General features: G+C 50.8%; 6 protein-coding genes across 6 annotated transcripts; 4 read left to right on the top strand and 2 right to left on the bottom strand.

Moving 5' to 3' along the window:
• Window positions 1–9: 9 nt before the first annotated feature.
• V1518DRAFT_189690 (uncharacterized protein) lies at window positions 10–2,151 on the bottom strand. Its single transcript, XM_066900866.1, has 2 exons — window positions 1,756–2,151; window positions 10–1,703 (listed from the first exon to the last, which is right to left on the bottom strand). The coding sequence occupies exons 1-2, from the start codon at window positions 1,992–1,994 to the stop codon at window positions 338–340; spliced, it is 1,605 nt and encodes a 534-aa protein (XP_066760489.1). The 5' UTR covers window positions 1,995–2,151; the 3' UTR covers window positions 10–337.
• Window positions 2,152–3,196: 1,045 nt separating this feature from the next.
• V1518DRAFT_412971 (Sin-like protein conserved region-domain-containing protein) lies at window positions 3,197–4,463 on the bottom strand. The gene is made up of 3 exons (XM_066903209.1): window positions 3,842–4,463; window positions 3,643–3,788; window positions 3,197–3,587 (listed from the first exon to the last, which is right to left on the bottom strand). Exons 1-3 carry the CDS (start codon window positions 4,326–4,328, stop codon window positions 3,369–3,371), a joined length of 852 nt encoding a protein of 283 aa, XP_066760488.1. The 5' UTR covers window positions 4,329–4,463; the 3' UTR covers window positions 3,197–3,368.
• Window positions 4,464–5,508: 1,045 nt separating this feature from the next.
• V1518DRAFT_425998 (uncharacterized protein) lies at window positions 5,509–7,096 on the top strand (the record flags this gene model as incomplete). Its single annotated transcript, XM_066905958.1, has 2 exons — window positions 5,509–5,542; window positions 5,598–7,096. The coding sequence occupies 2 exons, from the start codon at window positions 5,509–5,511 to the stop codon at window positions 7,094–7,096; spliced, it is 1,533 nt and encodes a 510-aa protein (XP_066760487.1).
• Window positions 7,097–7,916: 820 nt separating this feature from the next.
• On the top strand, window positions 7,917–9,284 carry V1518DRAFT_425997 (uncharacterized protein; the record flags this gene model as incomplete). Its single annotated transcript, XM_066905957.1, has 1 exon — window positions 7,917–9,284. One exon carries the CDS (start codon window positions 7,917–7,919, stop codon window positions 9,282–9,284), a length of 1,368 nt encoding a protein of 455 aa, XP_066760486.1.
• A 797-nt stretch (window positions 9,285–10,081) lies between these two features.
• V1518DRAFT_412964 (chromatin remodelling complex Rsc7/Swp82 subunit-domain-containing protein) lies at window positions 10,082–11,554 on the top strand. The gene has a single exon (XM_066903208.1). The coding sequence runs from the start codon at window positions 10,123–10,125 to the stop codon at window positions 11,470–11,472; it is 1,350 nt and encodes a 449-aa protein (XP_066760485.1). The 5' UTR covers window positions 10,082–10,122; the 3' UTR covers window positions 11,473–11,554.
• Window positions 11,555–11,693: 139 nt separating this feature from the next.
• On the top strand, window positions 11,694–16,589 carry V1518DRAFT_412960 (uncharacterized protein). Its single transcript, XM_066903207.1, has 4 exons — window positions 11,694–11,822; window positions 11,880–12,784; window positions 12,835–14,277; window positions 14,328–16,589. Exons 1-4 carry the CDS (start codon window positions 11,772–11,774, stop codon window positions 16,528–16,530), a joined length of 4,602 nt encoding a protein of 1,533 aa, XP_066760484.1. The 5' UTR covers window positions 11,694–11,771; the 3' UTR covers window positions 16,531–16,589.
• The last annotated feature ends 92 nt before the right edge of the window (window positions 16,590–16,681 follow it).

Genomic DNA, 16,681 nt, shown 5'->3' with positions numbered 1-16,681 from the left:
AAGACATAGCTAACTGATGCAGATTCTCCAATGCACAATATCGCTGGGCCGCTGACGAGGGTGTCCATGCTGATCTCGCAATCGTCACTGATCTTCTACTCCAGCCTATGTCCCAGACTGAAACATAGAAAGTTGACTCCAAGGAAAAAGGTTTAAATTAATTATAAGTAAAAGGAAAAAGATTTTATGATGAAATGCTTTATACAAGAGCACAACAATCATAGAGAAAATAGAAGACCGACTTGCGTCAGCTGACCATGACAGTTAGAATAAAAATGAGAAAATCACAACGCAAGATCGCATGAATGCGGTCATGACAAGAAGCTGAAATAATGCGTTACCACAATCTCTCCTCAAGCTTGAGCTCGTTCTGAGGACCGAGACCCACGAACGCGCGCAACAAATTCTCCAATGCCTGGCGCTGCTTGTTCAAGCCATTAATAGGCTCGAAGCCGGGGCGCACGAGCGGAGCCTTGAGCCAGTAGGAGAGAACGTTGAGAACGGGGTAGAACTGCTCGTACTCGTCATCAGTGTCGGCCTTCTTGTACGTAACGCGAGAGAAAAACTCGCAGATAACAGCCAGGTCAATGATCAAAGGAGAAGCCAACAACGAGTCCTCGCACACGTTATGAATGGAGATGGTGTTGTGACCACCCATCATAAGCTCAGAATAATACTCATCCATTGCAACCTTGGAGTCACCAACAGCCTTCAGGTACTTGATAACAATGCAGTGATCAACGTGGTTGCCTTTCTCTTCGTTGTACAAGATCTGGTTGGACGCAACAATATCGTCAATAACGGACTGCTTGGAAATCTCCTTCGAACGAAACTGTTTGGGAGCAGACAAGTTGTAACCGTCGTTGTTGCCGAGATGGTTGTAGGACGCAATGGAAACCGGGCGGATACCAGCATCGACAAGAAACTGAGCAAGAACAGACTTCAACTTTGTCTGACCAGACTTGAAATCATCGCCACCTACAAACGACTTCTTCTGCTCAGCAAGCTCGATGCAGCCAGGAACAAAGGTGTTCTGGGGAGATCCGTTGATGAAGGGAACGCCATCAAGAATACAAGCCACAGCGAAAATTGTAGACGGCGCAATCTCAGCATGGGAAGCCTTGATGGAAGCAATCAAGTTCTCGGCAGTGTCGTTAACGCCAGCGATGATATCGGCATAACGCTCAGTATTAGCAGTCCAGACGACGATAATCTTCTCAAGCTCGTTCTTGGCCTTGAAATTAGCGATATCCTGGCGGATACGCTGAACGTGGTCCCACTTAGAGTCGCCATCAATAAGATTGTCAGCGCGCTCCGACTGGTTGGCCGCAATGAAATCCGGGTAGTAGATAGAAGGAAGAGGCTTGATCTGAGCCAAATACTTCGCGAGCTGGCGCTGGATGTCGTAGTCAAGAACTTTCGCACGCTCAGCAGCATCAGCAACGTTGGCAGAATTGATATCCCAACCGCCGATAACAATGTCGTTCGGGTGAAGCATGGGGAGGATCTCGTTGAACGGAGCGTACACGTCACGACCGTCCTCATCAACACCAAGCTTCAAAGTAGAAGACTGAGTAACCGAGCCGTAGTAGTTTGGCTTTTGCAAGCCATTCTTCGTACGGAAGGAAATGCCGTAACGATTCGCCATGATAGTAGACGTCAAGGTCGAGCCATTATTACCGCCAAGACCGACCAACATAAGACTATATATGTTGTTAGACACTTGACTATCGAATCAAACACATGCCAACTTACCCAGTCTTGGGGACCTTCATATCAACCTTGAACTTGTAGTCGACCTTGGTAGGGGTGACCTCGTAACGTCCGCCAGTAGTCTTCTTGACGGTCGCGTTCTCGTAAGTGTAGTCGGCCACCATGAAACCGTCCTCGACCTTCGCCTTCTCAGAGAAGACTTGCACAGTGGTAAATCCAGACAACACCTCCGGGACAGCGAGGGAGGACGAGCCTTCCTCTTCAAGCGCGTGAGGAGCCATTGCGATAAATAAAAAACTAGTGCGATAAAACCGATGGAAAATTAATAGAAATATATCCTATTACCACACCCACCGGATACAGACGAGGTTTGGTGAGGGTGGTGAGCCGAGCCGAGAAGATTGGCAAACGTTGTGAAAGATTCAGAACTAGGAAAAGAAAGAGCTTCTTTTCCACGGACTGAAAGAGACGATGGGTACACAGAGTACGCAGTAAAGAGCAAGGAGCTATCAGCAAAGGGTACGCAGAGAGAGCGGGTGCAGGAGACGAGAACGAGACGGAGAGAGCGGTATAAGTAGTTACCGCCACGTCGGGCTCACGTGGATGACGGAGACGCAGTTTGAGTTTCAAGTTCCGGGGTAGGCTGCGCCATAGTGCGACGATAAGCACATAAACGTGATTTCAAAGACGCTACATAGTGATTTTCCAGACGCGTCATTAGCATGTGGACCGTAGCGCGTCTGCAAGGTTTGTGTCTGCGCTGCCCCAACATTTCCCGGACACAACCTTTTGCGAGAGTTGCAACACCACACACACAGAACTTGATGGCCTGTCTGACATCTAAAACTTGTCTGTCATAACCAAAGGGTTTGCATCTATATTTGGCTGTTAAACAAGTAAATATAATTTTCAGGCGCCGAACAATTGATAATTCCGCGCGTATGAGCATCACACAGCGTTTGGAACTTTGAGCTGTTTAGACTTCGCAAGCCAACGGCAGTCAAGCGGATCAGGCGTTAGACTACATGTTCACTGTGAACCTAAAAGGTCCCCGCCCCAGTATTCCCCACCGGTTGTTCCCCGCTTTCTGCCGCTTCAAAATACAGGCTGGCGTAGCTGCTGTTCGAGTCCACGCAACGACGAGTACGCAACAAGTATGAGAGAAATAGCAGAAACCTCTTACGGACGGAGCCTCGGAAGAAGGTCAAAGAAGTCTAGAAAAAGTAGGAAGTTGACGGGCGAGATTTCTTATCTCTGAACGCCGCAAGACAACTCATTTCCCACACAAATTCTCGCAAGACACGAATTTTCACATGCGCGCAGCCTGAAGCCCTTAAGCTGTGTGCCCAGCCGGCTAGCTCGGACTCGGACCCTTTGCTGTTCTAGTTCACGGGTTGCTCTGAGGCTCTGAGAATTGTTGAGCTCTCTCAGTTGAATTTTGAGCACCGAGAATCCAATGTGCAGAAGAGATTGCGCCATATTCCACCAGAGTTTGTGGCTATGTGCCCTGTCAGCCTCCACACCACTCTAACCTCTCAACAACTCAACAAGTGTCTGGTCGTGTTTTCATGATTCTAGCTATCGTACACAGACAGGACTGCCGCACACTGCTATCGTTCTATCACCGGCTCCCTGTCTTCCTCCGCTGGCAAAGCTCACGGATCGCGTAGCAGATCAGCGTATGCCTCCCTGCTGGTTGCCGGGACCAGCGGGTCTCTCCGCGACGCCCTTAGTCTCTCAGCCAGATCCCAGGCCTCTGTACTGCTGTTCTCCGTCCACCGCATATCTATGAATTGCTCGTCCTCCGCCTTCTTTCGTGCCGCAAGCGCCCCGCTATACCGGGGCCCGGCGTTATCCGACGATTTGACAGTCATCTAGAGGCACGTTAGCTTACATGCCGACTGATAGCAACTGTCACATGTGATGCACCTGAACAGCACGAAGTTCCTTAGATTTGGCCGGATCCTGATGTGTTGAGCGCGCTATCTCCTTCTCAGTCTGCACGTCTTTGTCGATATATGTGAACGCTGGTCTCATTTGTGCCGTTCCCTTGATTGGCGTCAAGTGAAGTTCACCTGCACACTCGGTTAGCAACCGTCTACAGATTGAAGCCGTTGACTGCTCTCACCATCCTGAAAGATGCCAACCATATGGCCCTTATTGTGCACGACCACGCCTCCCAGTGTCTGCCGGTCGACATCACCCCAACGCGCGCCCTTCTCGGTATCATAAAATCTCGTGGTATCCATAGGGATGTCGAGCTGTACGATGCCCGCTTCGGGTTTTGACCGGAAGTCGAGAACCGCTGAGGAGCCAGTGTAAGGCCGCGATCTATGCCGAGAGGGGTATTGTAGCACATGTAGATGGTCCGCTAGCTGTGTAGACAGGAATATTGGAAAGTCTGCAATAATTGGATCCTCGATATCGTCGGTTTCAAGCCCTGTAGGAGTGGCGGAGTCAATTATGGAGGGCGCGGTATTGACGTCGGGGACGCCGTCGATGTCCATAAAAGTGTCATCTTCGATCTTGATCACTCCGTGCTGCCGGTTAAGCGCAATGAGGTCTTCATCCTCCTCCTCCTCTTTAATCTCAAACGGAAATGCAATCGACGACATGCCTCCTGTTGATGTGCACTGAACAATGCGTAGGGCGCTCGCGACGTCGTACTACATGCATCGCGAATTTTTTGAATGTCCCAACTCCCAACCCCGGAACCTGGAGGTCGATGTCACCCCTGGCAACATTCGCAACATCAGAGCTAGAAGAGACACAACAACTGTATTATGAACTGTTTATGATGACACTGGATCTAAGTTGTAAAGCGAAGCGACTGTAACTTCCGCAAACAGTCCAAGCGTCAGTGATCGGCTGATTTTACGCCGCCCGCGATTGAACAATGAAGGCTCTGTAAACCAGGACGTTGCAGTTCAAGGAGAGCTGTTGCTGGTTGCAGACAGACACAAGCAGACGCCTGGGACAAGACGGAAGGATTATGCTTCAAGTTGGCTGGTTTGGCCTTTCCTGTGGTGTCAAGCATTCCAGGACGAAATCGCTTCCCCTTTCGCCCTGCACGAATGCACTAGCCTGGAGATCGGATGGTTCGGCTAACTCGCTCTAGCAACGTCTTAGGCCGCCGCCAGCTCGCATGCTTGATGCTTCGCCGCACACTGCAGCACCCATCACACTGCCTAGCGTACTGTGGCAGGTTCGCAGTCGTCGTGGTCGTCGGCCAGCGACCGCTGCCAGGCCAGGAGCTACTGCGCCGAAGTGGAGCTCGACCGCCGCACGCCGTGCGACGCGTCAGTGACGCGCTGAGAACCGACGCGTTTTTTGCGCGTGCACTAAACTCGGCGCGCTAGTAATCTCCCCCAAGTCTAAATTTGAACACGTCCCCTGCGCGCACCCCCTTTCTTGCTTGCGCAAACTGCTTGCTGCTTACGTCCTCGACGCGCTTCAGGTCTACACTCCGGCCCCCGCCCACCGTTGCTGCTGCTTGCTCGTCTGACGGCCTGCTATTTTTGCTCGCGCTGCTGTGTTGCTTTCGAATTATTTTGCGCGTCGCTGGCTGCGCGACTGACTGAGTCGCTCCGGTCTAGCTAGCTGCCATTGCAATTGCTTTGTGTTTCCCGTCAAAGAGCGATTTATCGCCTCGCTATATTTGCTTCTCCTGAATGGGACCGCGGTTACCGCGCGCGTCATCCATAGAGTGAAGCCAGAGTACATACGGCAAGGACCAAACTTGTCTTACGCGACGCGGCCGAGAATTACGCAACACACTATTCGTCAGTCGAGGGAATGAATCTGCAAAGACTCGACTCCATCAGTTCCAGTTAGTTATCCATTCTGCATCTCTTACAGATGAAATGTCTCTAACAGATTTTCAGATAAGTATATTATTAACGTCGACCAAAACCCGCCATCCCCGACATCGTCAACAAACGAGATTCCGAAACACAGCCCGAATATTCCGACACATTTGGCCCCAGGTCCCATTCGCAAGAACTTGGAGAGCGCGTACCCGCCTTTCATTAAATCAGACGGCACGGTCAGGACTTTGAACGTGTACCAGATGGCAGGCTTCGGCGGCAATTATCAGCAGGAGTACAATCCACAGGATGCCGGCGGCAGATTATATTACCCCCAGCAGCAACAGCAACAACCTCTGCAAGGCATGCCTAGAATGCCACGACCGCCCCAGGGATTTGCACAAGACGACGGAGGACGGCGGCCGCAAACATCACATTCTCGAACGCTGCCCCGCAAGGCCTCTGATCAGTCTTTGAGATCAAGACAGCAGAATCCGCACATGCAAGTGCACCCGCCAGATTACTATGATCGATCTCTGCAGCCGCGTCGACCAGCACCACAATCACCGGCTCTGCGGAGCGCGCCAACGCCAGGAAGTCCGCAATGCCGCAACCCGGGACAAGGTAGAGCGCCTTCGAGGGGATATGCACTACCCAGCATGCCAGAAGGTTACGTGGTAGATGCACCACCGCTGCAGCACTATCGCGATCCTCAGGGACAATATCGACATACGCAGCACGGCTCCCAGCATATGACTTACAGCCGGTCTGGATCTAGCACTACAACCTCGAGCACAACAAGTCTATCAAGTGGGGAGAGTTTCGCGTCTTCAGCGCCTGACCCAGACGAGGATCTATCCGTGAAGTCACAAGTGTCAAGCGACACGGGAAAGGCCGTATCCAGCGACGGCGGCGAGCAAGTCAAGTCGAGGATCAGAATTCTGTCGCAGCTGCAGATGTCGCTGTCGCCTACGTCGCCAACTTCGACGATGACATTTGAGAATCCATCACAACTGTCATCGTATGACGGGTCATATTCGGGGTCTGCGGACAAGGAGAACGCTGTACGCTCACGTAAGCCACGAGCGATATGCGAGGCATGCTCGCTGCCGATTCATGGGAAATGCATACGAGCCCCGCCGCCTACGTCGGCGCTTTCAGCACTGTCGTCATCAGACAGGACAATCCGCGGTAAGTGGCACAATGAATGCTTCAAATGCACAGCATGCGATAGCCGATTTGAGAGCATGGAGTGTTACGCGCTGCCGGACGGACTGCCGTACTGCGCATCCTGCTACCACGCGCGAAACGGGAGCTTGTGCTGCGTATGCGGCGAAGGTGTGGAAGGTGCGTGCGTGTCAATCGGTCTACAAACAGAGGACAGCGACCGGCTGCGGATTGCCCATGTATCATGCTTCCGATGCGGCGAGTGCCGCGTGCTGCTACGAGACGCGTACTACGAACTACGGCCAGGAGAGTTCATGTGCGACGTGCATGCCACACAGGAGTACCACAAGCAAGAGGCACAACGGCTACTGGCCGCGCGGGATATGGCTGCGGGCGGGGGGATGATCTGAGCAGGATCGTAGCAGGGCGAATAGATCGTAATCGATGCAGTTAGGGCACAAGTGCGTAGCGGCACGTGCGCAGCCAATAACAGCGGTGCTGTGGCGCAGCGTGGCGAGTGGCGCACAAAAATTTGTGCGCTGCGTGGCGGCAGCACGACCGGCCGACTTTGCTCAGGGCTTCCTTTCCGCCCGTCCTCTGCCGTCGTCAGCTCGCCCCCTTCCGTCTCCCTCGTCCCTGTTGTCCCCCTCCATCCGCAAGCAGCCCGTTCAGCTGCTGCATCCCGCCGCACCCGACGCAGTCCTTGTCTCGTCTGCCGACACTTCTTCGCTGAACGTTGTCGTCTTCTTCCCGCGAGTCAACGGTTCTTCTCGGTGCATGGAGTAGCGCCATCCCCCGACCTACTGCATCCCCTTCCCCACTCGCCTTCCTCCCCGTTCTTCCTCCTCGGTTTTGTTTTGCTCGTTTGCTCGTTTTGTGACTCTCTTATCGTTTGGCCCTTTTTTGGTTTTCGGCGACGTCTCCTATTGCCTCGGACGCGGTCTTCTCAGCTCCCACCGACCCGACTGCTCCTGTCCGCTTAACGCACCGCTTGCTAGACCTCCGCCACCTGATAGATGGGCACTCGTCACTAAAAGTTTTCATTTTCATTTGGCTTGCATTCTCTGCCGCGACTGTCCGGTCCCCGGCTGTTTGCCTTGCACCCCTTAGTTAAGGTACGTTTCCGTTCCCAGCGCCAGCTGGCGCGTACAAGCAGATTTTGACTGACCCAAAGCCAACATAGGGAGAAGAAGTTTCTACCTCTCTCATTTCCTCTTCACCATTGCCACCATGGTTTCCATCATGCCTCCGCCTCCTACGGTATTCTATCCAGTCGAGCCCGTTACTCCGACCGACTACATGGGGCACATGTCTCATCAACAGCAGTCACACCTGTCCTACCTCATCGGCTTGCCTTCGGTCCCCCAACTTCCGCCTCTTCCCGTGTCGATGCCGTCCACATATTCTGGGCTAGCCATGATGCCACAGTCCGTTGAGACTCAGTATGCGCCGAAGCAGTCGCACCAGGTTCCCTTTCAGTACCAGCAGTACTCCGCGTGGCCCTTTGTCTACCGCCGTGCTCCGATGGAGTCGGCACAGCCGTATCATGGTCCGTGGAACCAGGGCCAGAGCAAAAGCATCGGTAGCAATACTTTCATGAGTGAACAGGAGGTATGGCAACCTCGTCCGATGCCGAACCAACTGGGACACCAGAAAGTTCCAGGTTTTGGCGGCTACGACTACCACCTGCAGCAGCGGTCAGAGCTTGATGCGCGCAAGCAGATGCAGTACGATTCTCATGCGACATCGGAACCAAAGAGTGGCGGAGTCTCGTCAAAGTTGGACTACAACGTCGATCGTATGGCCGAGTTCCTATGTGCTTCCGCATCGGACATTATGGGAATGAGTCATCCTCCTCAGCACTCGTTCATCAAGTTCACTCATCAAATTCTCTCATCGACACGTCTTCCCGGGTCAACTATCGTGTTATCGTTGGCATACTTGCAGAAGCGATGCGAATTGCAGATGCCTTCAGCCAATGAACAATATAGTATGCTGATCGTTTCTCTTATCCTGGCGAACAAGTTTAATGATGACAACACGTTTACAAACAAATCGTGGGCGGAAGTTACTGGATTGCGGATGAGCGATCTTACAAAAGTTGAAATGAAGTGGCTGCAGCTTATTAACTGGCATCTCAATCTTGGCGATGCAGACTTCCCTATTTGGACAAAGTGGAATCAGCGCTGGATCGACTACCGCAACGAGACTGAAAAGGCAGCGAATGCGCGGTTGAGTCATCCGTTTCACCATCATCAGCAGCAGCCGGTGCAGAACCTTTCGCCGGAGCTGCAGTGGTATGATCATCAAGGCCATCATGATGACTCGTCGCGACATCGATCGATGTATTATGATGGGCAGTACCAGGGGTTTTCGAACATCCACCAGCAGCCGTCGTATCGTTATGATCCGTTCCAAACGTCTGCATACTTTCAACCGCCGTTGCAGCCACATCAGCATCGCGAACAGTCGTACCGACAGGTGACGCATCACTCGTTGATGGGCGGCAGCAGTTATTCTCCAAACTGCAATTGCCACTACTGTGTGTTTTCACCAGTTCTGCAACTTCCTGTCGGCCCCGCTCCCGCTGTTTGCTAAGTACCACGAGGCTCCCATCTTCGTCGTTATAATGCTCTAACTATTCGTTTATGACACTTTCATTATTAATTGCTCGTTTGATTTGGCTCAGTATTATTATTTGCGCATAAAAATTTGGACCGTCTAAAAAAGTTTAATGTTTCCTATGATTGTCCGTTATCGTTTGTTCTATTTTTTTCATCTTTTGGGTATATTGTTTTTGTGGGAAGCATAGCAAAATTTCGCTTGGTGGTTCTTTGGGTACACGTCTTTTTATATTACTTTGGTTTTCAGTAAGTTACTCCACGGGGTGTCTTTTTTAATGCTTGCATAACTTGTTTCTCTCTGCAAACTCCAAAACACTACTAATATCATATACTTCTTCTTTGTTTTTCACGTCTGCTTGGGTTGGTACCTTATACTTGCTGTTAACTACGCTTTTGAGCCTTTGTGTTTATGAATATCTTTATTTGTGTTACACCATCAGGACGCTATGCCAAGTAACATGATCCTCTTCTCTTTCTTTTTGTCACAGTTGGTTTAATTTTAATAATACTGTTAGCTTACAGGAACAACACAAAATAACCAATGTCACTTCTTGATTCTTCGTTAAATTTGTTCTATAACATCAGAAAGTCAATCAAAATTTCAATTTCAGATCCGCTGGACAAGTTTCCATATGCATAACACCACAATGAGGCCCATGGCTAGGGTATATGCTATACTGAACAGATACTCTTCAGGCGACCAAAGTCACGTGACTGAAAGCAGGGCGGGAGTTTTCGTTATGATTTGTGTTGGATGGTCTCTGCCTGGTGGGAACAAGCAGTTTCCACGAACCCAGATAAATCGATAGAACATGAAGAGTCCAGCGCCACACACGCCGCGACCACGCGGACGACCACGCGGCCGACCACCAACGAGCAAAAAGATTCCACGCTCCGCGCCACCCGCGGAGCGATACACCCGGATCCGGATACGACGACCGCGTGACGACGAAGACGACGAGGATGAGGATGTTATCAAGGCACAAGACATTACCCTTGACGACGACGATGATGATGAGGACGAAGATGAAGATAATGACGCGGAGGAGGATGGTGAGGATTTAGACGACGATGAAGACGAGAGCAACGCGCGGAGGAAGCGCCTTAGGCGGAGGGCGACGCGATCGTCCACTGCGCAGGTTGCCGAAGAAGACGAAGAAGAGGACGAAGAAGAACAAGAAGAAGAAGATGGCGATGAAGATGATAACGATGACGCGGGAACTGGCGCTGGTGAGGCAGTCGCCGGCGCCAACGGCGAGCTGCGTGAAGACCCGCGCGCCGCTGCCGCTCGCAAGGCGCGCGCAGCGCGTATGAGGAATATGCAAGCGCGAAACTCGGCCTCCGCGCAGACGGTCGCACCGCTGGATTTGGATGGAAATCCGCAACAAATCGAGGGCGACGAGGTTATTGTGCCCCCTGATGCTGTCGGCGATACAAAAGTCGATGAAAACGGGCACCTCAAAGACGGCAGGGAGTATCGCTGCCGCACGTTCACTATTCTCGGTAGCGGGGACAGACTTTACATGCTGTCGACTGAACCAGCGCGTTGTATTGGATTTCGTGATTCATATCTATTCTTCCAACGTCACAGGCAACTACTGAAAGTTATCGTGGATGATCGTCAGAAGTTCGATTTGATTGAACGCAACGTCATCCCCCACTCGTACAAGGGTCGCGCTATTGGTATCGTCACAGCACGCTCAGTATTTCGTGAGTTTGGAGCTCGGATAATAGTCGGCGGCCGCAGAGTGACCGACGACTACTATGAAAGCCGCGCCGTGGCCGATGGCGCAGTAGCAGGCGAGCTTGCGGATCCGTTCGACAAGCTTCCACCTCCAGGCGTGGAATACAACCGCAACCAATATGTCGCGTGGCACGGCGCCAGCGCGGTGTATCACACACAGCAAACCAACGCGCCGACCCCACAGGAGATGGCTGCCGCGTTCCCATATCAGTTGAAGAAGAAGAGCGTGATTATCACAGACCAGAACTGGATGTTTGAGCACGCCAGGGCGGCGAGCACTTACAACAGTTTCTTGGCGCAACAGAGGAAAAAGATATGGACGGACAAGGGCGTGTATGAACCGCACACCGGAATTACGATGGTGCCGGAAGCGTCGCAGCCGACGACGTGTGTTTGGGAGTACATACCGGAGAAATGAGCTGTATTTTCAATTTAGACCAGAGTATTTATTTTGTATGATTAGTAGAGCTATGTGACTTGGGTTGAACATTTCAAAAAAATTAGGGGCACACGCGACGCGTCGAACAGTCGGCTTGCTCGTCGCTCAGGGGGGAGCAGCTTGATGATCTTTGAACTCTAACGCGATCTGGGGCATCATAACTCCCAACAAGCCTACGAAATTTTAAGACCAAGGTTTCGAGTACGGTCGATCACAGGCTATCGAAAGCGCCATTCGTGGAGCAATACCCATTCGACTCCGTGGACATATCGGTCCAAATGGACACTGGAATATTGACGGCGAACAGTCGAATAGTTGCCAGCTTAGATGTGTCGACTCGTGTCTGTTTAGCTGCATCTCTGTCTAAAGAACTTACACTGCTGCAGGATATCATCAGTAGTAATACGGCAAACCGATATGGACAAGATGATATAGACAATTTCACATCTGCAGTGGCCCCAAATGCTGAACAGCTAAGTGTCTGGAAGCTCAATATCGAAGCCATCATGTTATTACTGGAAGGCCTCTACGAATATGCCGAAGACGACGACAAAATTTTATATGACCGGGTTACTTTAAGTATCGTGGGATATTGCACATATTTGCTAGAGTATTCTAGCACGAAGCCCGACTACGACTTTATTACGAAAATTACTTTGGCTTTGCCATTCGTTCGACATCGGATCCTCCGGAATTGCGAAGGCTTGCTGCTTGCCCAAAGTGTTACAATGCGCACAGTGATTTCAGGCCATGACACATTGATTCATCCGCAGGCATGTGCTGTGATCGAACAATTAGAGATGCCAGTGCGAAGAAGTGACAAGCCACAAAATTACAACGAAAGTTTGGCCATACGCATACTCGAGTTTCTCGAAGTATTCTTTCGACAACAGAATATTACCTCTCCAGACCAGAGCTTGTCGCTAGCCATAGCGATCATTCCGTTTACGCTGGTATCCGACAAGCGGGTGGCCGGTGCAGCGCATAAAGCTATCATGGCGACTGAAGCGCTGCAAGCATTTATCGACCACATGCCAATGCCAGTGCTCTTGAAATACTTAAGCACATATTACGAGGTGCATGAATTAGAGGCGCTATACTTTTTAACAGCAGTGCTCGAATGCCCGACTTTTACCCGATCCAGCAGGATGCAGCAACTCATGGAGGAAGGATTTTACTGGACGCATTTGGCTTCAAGCCTCCTGAACGGTTCACTAGAGCGAAAGAAGCTCAGTCTCTATATATTTCAAAAATCTAGGGAACTTATTACACGCGATATTTATATCCCAGAGTATGTATCTGCCAACCTCAGTTTCGCCGTTCAGTCTAACAAACATACAGCGTCATGTCTTACCCCATATCGGCAGTCGAGCAACTGGAGGAGCATTGGCAGCGTTATTTCACTGTGCTTCAGTTTATTGCTGTCGATTCCTCAATTCACCAGACGAAGGACGGGTTACGCGAAATTGCGCGAAGTTTGAACCTCCCGTCCGTATATATTCCCGCATATTGGCAGGTTGTTCTTATCAAACTCGGGCTGAGTGCTTCACTGCCGTCTATTCGAGTTGAGATGGCTAAATTTGTTGCGAATTTCCCGCAGTTGCAGGGGCTTTCTGTAGACTACTCGGTAATAACTGACGCGTATCTACCGTTTGTCGAACAGGCCTCGTTCTTTGTACCATCCGACATTGCGAACAAGCCGTCACAGCAGGAGTGCAAGCACGGCGAATATTATATCTCGAAATTCTTGTTCAAAGCGATCGACCAGTTTATGGACCCCGCCGGCTTTGTGGCTGAATTGTTGGGAGCGCTGGTGAAGCAGAGCGCTACTAAGAGACATTTCGAGGCATTCATCATTTACGTGCTGTCTGGCGTTTTGCATGGCGCTCTGCGAAAGAAATTCAAAATTGGTGACGAAATACTGGACAATCTGAGACTATTTTGTTTGAGCAGCGAGTTTGAGAGTAAGAAGCTGCGACAATGCGCCCTCGGGTATTACTTTCGTATCTTGTCGCATGCTGTTACGACTTGCGAAGCTGAGTGCTTGTATACCATTTATGACGATTTAACAGCGATACGCAAGGAGATCTCCAGCATGTCTTATGTTGAGACTCTCTTCGGCGCGACCAGGAATCACAAGGGAGATTGTTTCGGGCACTATGTCGTGAATAAGATCATTGAAGTCAGGTCGAAGCCGGACTATGTTGCTCGTATCTCAGTCGAGAATCAGGATCCAAATTTTAATGACCTCGAGGGAGATCTCGAACGAATAACTTGGATGATGCCTTTGTTTACGCAAATCTACGGACCCTCGCGATTGGAGTCATTAGTGGAGCATATCTTTTACGACGCGTCTATCGAAAAACGACTGGCTATATGTGCTGCCATTGCGTCTTCAGGTCCGACGGAGCGCAAATTCATCAGTCTAGGGTCGATTGAGAAATTTATTTTGACGGCGAGAGCACAGGCCATTCAATTTCTGGAAGCAGGTAACGTCGAAGAAGCATGTGCGAGTTATCCTTATCCAGTACCCATTGAGGTGGACGATCAGCATCTTCACGACAAGCTATGCCGGCTCTATATGTTTAACTTCTCACAAGCTCTTCGTCTGCCATCAGATGACAGGTTATTACGCTGCCTAACAATGCTGAGATGGATGACTGGCGACGGAATGACCAACGTGGACAACGAAGCTATTGGACTGTCGGACACATCTTTTGTCGATGATCTCGGTGTCGTTCTTGCCGGGTTTCTGAAGGCGAAGTATGACAACATTCACAATTTGTAAGTTGTCCACAATTTCTTGTAGGTTTCAGTAGCTAAAGACAGTATAGCCGTCAGAATATTTCTTGGGGATCACACGTATGCAAATGCGTGTTTGCAATTCTAAAAAAGCGGTGCGAGTACCAACTTCAACATGCGAGGAATAGTATTCTGCAGGAATACGCAAGCGTGCTCAGCACAATTCAAGGACTGGTTTTCGCTGCACGAGAGCCGGAACTCGTGCAATACTGCGACTTTATCAAATTAGTAATCACAGGAGCAACTTCTGAAGAACTGCGGGAGCTGAGAGTATTCGAACTACTGAAGTCGATGTTCGATCATATTATTGAGCGGGGCCTACCATTATCGGGAGAGTCGGCTGGCATCGTGACTATTTCGCTGTTGTTCAAATACGAGGTCATGAAGAGTGCGACGGCAACTAGAGGCAACAGCACTGCGATAATTGAGATTGGACACAAGTTAGTGACAATGTCGTACGCCCGACGTTTGATTCTTCCGCTTCTTGCAAAGTGCCTTTATATATTTTGTCGGAATGCGTGTTGTGAAGACAAAGCGAAGACATCGAAGTACCCATTTCCGGAGAGTATTCCGGCGTCGCTTGCTCCTCTATTGGTTGAGGTGTATACGCTGCAGCAGATCACAGAAAATGTGTTTGTAATTGATGAAGCCGTTTTGGGCTTTGCGTCCCGAGAGGATGGCGTTGTCGTTGATATTGAAGATCTCCCAGACGAGCTTTTCAGCAAAGCTTATATTGCATTAATTCTTGGCGACGGTACAACAAGATACTTACAGAACTTTCACCCAAACTTTGGCCACGCCATGGTCAAGGCAATTATGTATCAGAGGGACTCAAGGACGCCAAACATATTTGAAAGTCTGTCGAATGACGCGGCGGCAGAGCTCCACAGAGTTGCGCTATCTGAGCTCATGCTACTTGTGGAGAATTACATTCCGGCGGGGGAACATCTTCCAATGTTGCTCTCGATTGTTCAGGTTCTTAATGTTGAATTCAGCCCGTTCGTGCGCACTGCATTTGAGTGGTTGCTAGTGCGGCTACTGTATCGGTTGAAGTTCACGGATTTCAAGGTATACATAGTGAAACGACTTGAAGATACGGAGGATAAGCCGCGATTTCTAGCAAGCCTGTTAACGGCCAGTGCTATGCTATGTCAAACCATTGCTACTCCATTTTCAAAAGAGCTATCCCCGCAGATGTCGAAGAACCCGGAAATCGACCTAAACGATTACATCCAGAGTCTGTTGCCAATAATGATCGCGTACTCAACGACGAACCGAGCCGTGCTGAGGCACACCGCCACGTCGCTACTTGTTGGACTGAGGCAAGTACTCACAGAACCGACTGTCCCATTTGAAATTGCAGAAACTATCTCTCAAATGGTGGGTCAGGTAGAGAAGAGCCCGACTTTTGGCACGTTTAAGTACGGCCAGGACGTGATGTGGAACGGACTGCAGGACTACCGTTTGGCATCTATTTGCGGTGGCGTGGCGACGCGCGTCAATGACCGTTCTATTCTCCGGCGACGGGCGCTGACTGACGAGCTGTTTACGCGAGCGCTAGAATGGGCGAAGACGGAGTTTACAGTGATTTCACGTCCAGTACGGTGCGGGACAATCCGGGACTGGGATCCTCGTGCACCTGCGCCTGATGGGATGGCAATGGGCGAAGATGAAGAGGACGAGGATGGAGCTACGACGAACGACGGCGAACAGCCACTACAGACTAAATCGAACACGCGTGCTCCTGCACCTCGTGCGGAGCGGACGACGAAAGGACGCATGATTGTGCTTGCGACCTTGGTCGACAAGGTGCCCAATCTGGGCGGCATCTGTCGCGTCGCCGATGCGCTTGGAGCAGAGTTGCTGTGCATACCTGACATCAGCGTGACGCGCAACCGCGAATTCAAGACAGTGGCGGTGACCGCAGACAAGTGGATGCCGATGAAGGAAGTCAAGGAAGCTGACATGGTGACATATATCCGAGAGTGCCGCGAGAAAGGATACAGTATCTGGGGCATGGAGCAGACCGACAAATCGGTTGTGCTAACGAACGATCTTGTGTTTCCCGAGAAGGTTGTGCTCATTGTCGGTAGGGAGAAGGAAGGTATCTCGGCGTCGTTACTGAAGGAGCTTGATCGTGCGGTGGAGATTAAGCAGGTTGGAGTGGTGCGTAGCATGAACGTGCAGACTGCTACAGCTGTAATTGTGCATGCGTATGCGGTGCAGCATTGTTGAATGTACATACTGTTCGGTGGATTAGAGATGTCATAAAGAGCGAGGCGATGTGCTATAAAGATGCTTGCAGTAAGTGGAGTGCCACATGACGTGTGTTAGCACGGACGGCAATCCCCCAAGTTCCCCCTTCCCCAAGGCTACCCGCTCGTCT

Source organism: Limtongia smithiae (genome assembly GCF_038497785.1).
Source record: "Limtongia smithiae strain NRRL Y-17922 unplaced genomic scaffold V1518scaffold_3, whole genome shotgun sequence".
In the NCBI taxonomy this organism is placed as follows: domain Eukaryota; kingdom Fungi; phylum Ascomycota; class Lipomycetes; order Lipomycetales; family Lipomycetaceae; genus Limtongia; species Limtongia smithiae.
This window is presented reverse-complemented; position numbering and strand designations above follow the sequence as displayed.

Excerpts from the sequence above, each read along its gene's own strand:
- V1518DRAFT_412964 (XM_066903208.1), top strand. The coding sequence starts at position 10,123 with ATGAAGAGTCCAGCGCCACACACGCCGCGACCACGCGGACGACCACGC.
- V1518DRAFT_412971 (XM_066903209.1), bottom strand. The coding sequence starts at position 4,328 with ATGTCGTCGATTGCATTTCCGTTTGAGATTAAAGAGGAGGAGGAGGAT. Across the intron at positions 3,789-3,841 it reads GGTTGGCATCTTTCAGGATG|GTGAACTTCACTTGACGCCA; the intron begins GTGAGAGCAGTC and ends CCGAGTGTGCAG. Across the intron at positions 3,588-3,642 it reads AGGAACTTCGTGCTGTTCAG|ATGACTGTCAAATCGTCGGA; the intron begins GTGCATCACATG and ends ACGTGCCTCTAG.
- V1518DRAFT_412960 (XM_066903207.1), top strand. The coding sequence starts at position 11,772 with ATGGACACTGGAATATTGACGGCGAACAGTCGAATAGTTGCCAGCTTA. Across the intron at positions 12,785-12,834 it reads CGCGATATTTATATCCCAGA|CGTCATGTCTTACCCCATAT; the intron begins GTATGTATCTGC and ends ACAAACATACAG. Across the intron at positions 14,278-14,327 it reads TATGACAACATTCACAATTT|CCGTCAGAATATTTCTTGGG; the intron begins GTAAGTTGTCCA and ends AAGACAGTATAG.
- V1518DRAFT_189690 (XM_066900866.1), bottom strand. The coding sequence starts at position 1,994 with ATGGCTCCTCACGCGCTTGAAGAGGAAGGCTCGTCCTCCCTCGCTGTC. Across the intron at positions 1,704-1,755 it reads ATGAAGGTCCCCAAGACTGG|TCTTATGTTGGTCGGTCTTG; the intron begins GTAAGTTGGCAT and ends CAACATATATAG.